We start from the raw sequence: 797 nt of genomic DNA, 5'->3' as shown, positions 1-797 counted from the left end.
CAACTACAACGACCCCACTCATGACAACAATTGCAACTACAACGACCCCACTCACAACTACAATACCAACTACAACCACACAAACAACTACAACACCAACAACCACAGTTCAAACTACTTTACCGACTATAAAAACAACCACACTTTCAACTACAATACCAACCACAATAATAACTACAACATCTACAACAGCTTTACTCACAACCACCACTCCCAGGACAACCCGACCTCCACCCCGTTCTTCCTACATTCATCTGATTTGTGCAAAAGTTCAGGCGTGCAAACTCTGGATGATGGTCTACATTGCACTGCTCGTGGTGCAGATCTCTTGCACGCTGGTGTTGGCTAAGTTCACTGTTTCTCTTTACCGTCTGCTGCAACGCAGAGACAAAATCAATCGGATCAAACTCACCCACTTCTCCTACAGAAGAGAAGTTATCCTGAGGCCCGTGCAGAATGATGATAAATGAAACCATTTACCACAACCTGATAAAATATTTTGAAATACTTCTACAATTATTAGCACTTTTGCACATACAAATTAAATCTTGAGCTGGATCAGGGGTTGTGCGGTTGGCAGGATTAATTGTAATCACATTTTAGGGGGTCATACCTCAAGTCAGGAACAAGCACTAATATTTAAGGTTATTTTTTTTAAAGGAAGCAAATATATTGAATTTGACATGTTTCTAAGTGGAACAAGATTTTGTATGTTTTTTCCTTTACAGTAATAATGTGTCATGTTATGCAATTTTATTTTTTATTGTTTTTATTAGTTGTTTTTCATGAATTGTGCT

At 38.3% G+C, this 797-nt stretch overlaps 1 protein-coding gene across 1 annotated transcript in view; it reads left to right on the top strand.

The window, feature by feature from the left end:
* The window catches only part of LOC119430809 (chaoptin), a 23,029-nt gene extending 22,559 nt beyond the window's left edge, over window positions 1-470 (top strand). Inside the window, exon 5 of the mRNA XM_037698288.1 lies at window positions 193-470. Within this exon, the coding sequence (XP_037554216.1) occupies window positions 193-470 (278 nt within the window). The remainder of the gene's footprint in view (window positions 1-192) is intronic.
* The last annotated feature ends 327 nt before the right edge of the window (window positions 471-797 follow it).

Source organism: Nematolebias whitei, chromosome 3 (genome assembly GCF_014905685.2).
Source record: "Nematolebias whitei isolate Nwh7 chromosome 3, NemWhi1, whole genome shotgun sequence".
Taxonomy (NCBI): Eukaryota; Metazoa; Chordata; class Actinopteri; order Cyprinodontiformes; family Rivulidae; genus Nematolebias; species Nematolebias whitei.
Note: the sequence above shows the minus strand (reverse complement) of the source record. Positions and strands in the feature narration are given on the sequence as shown.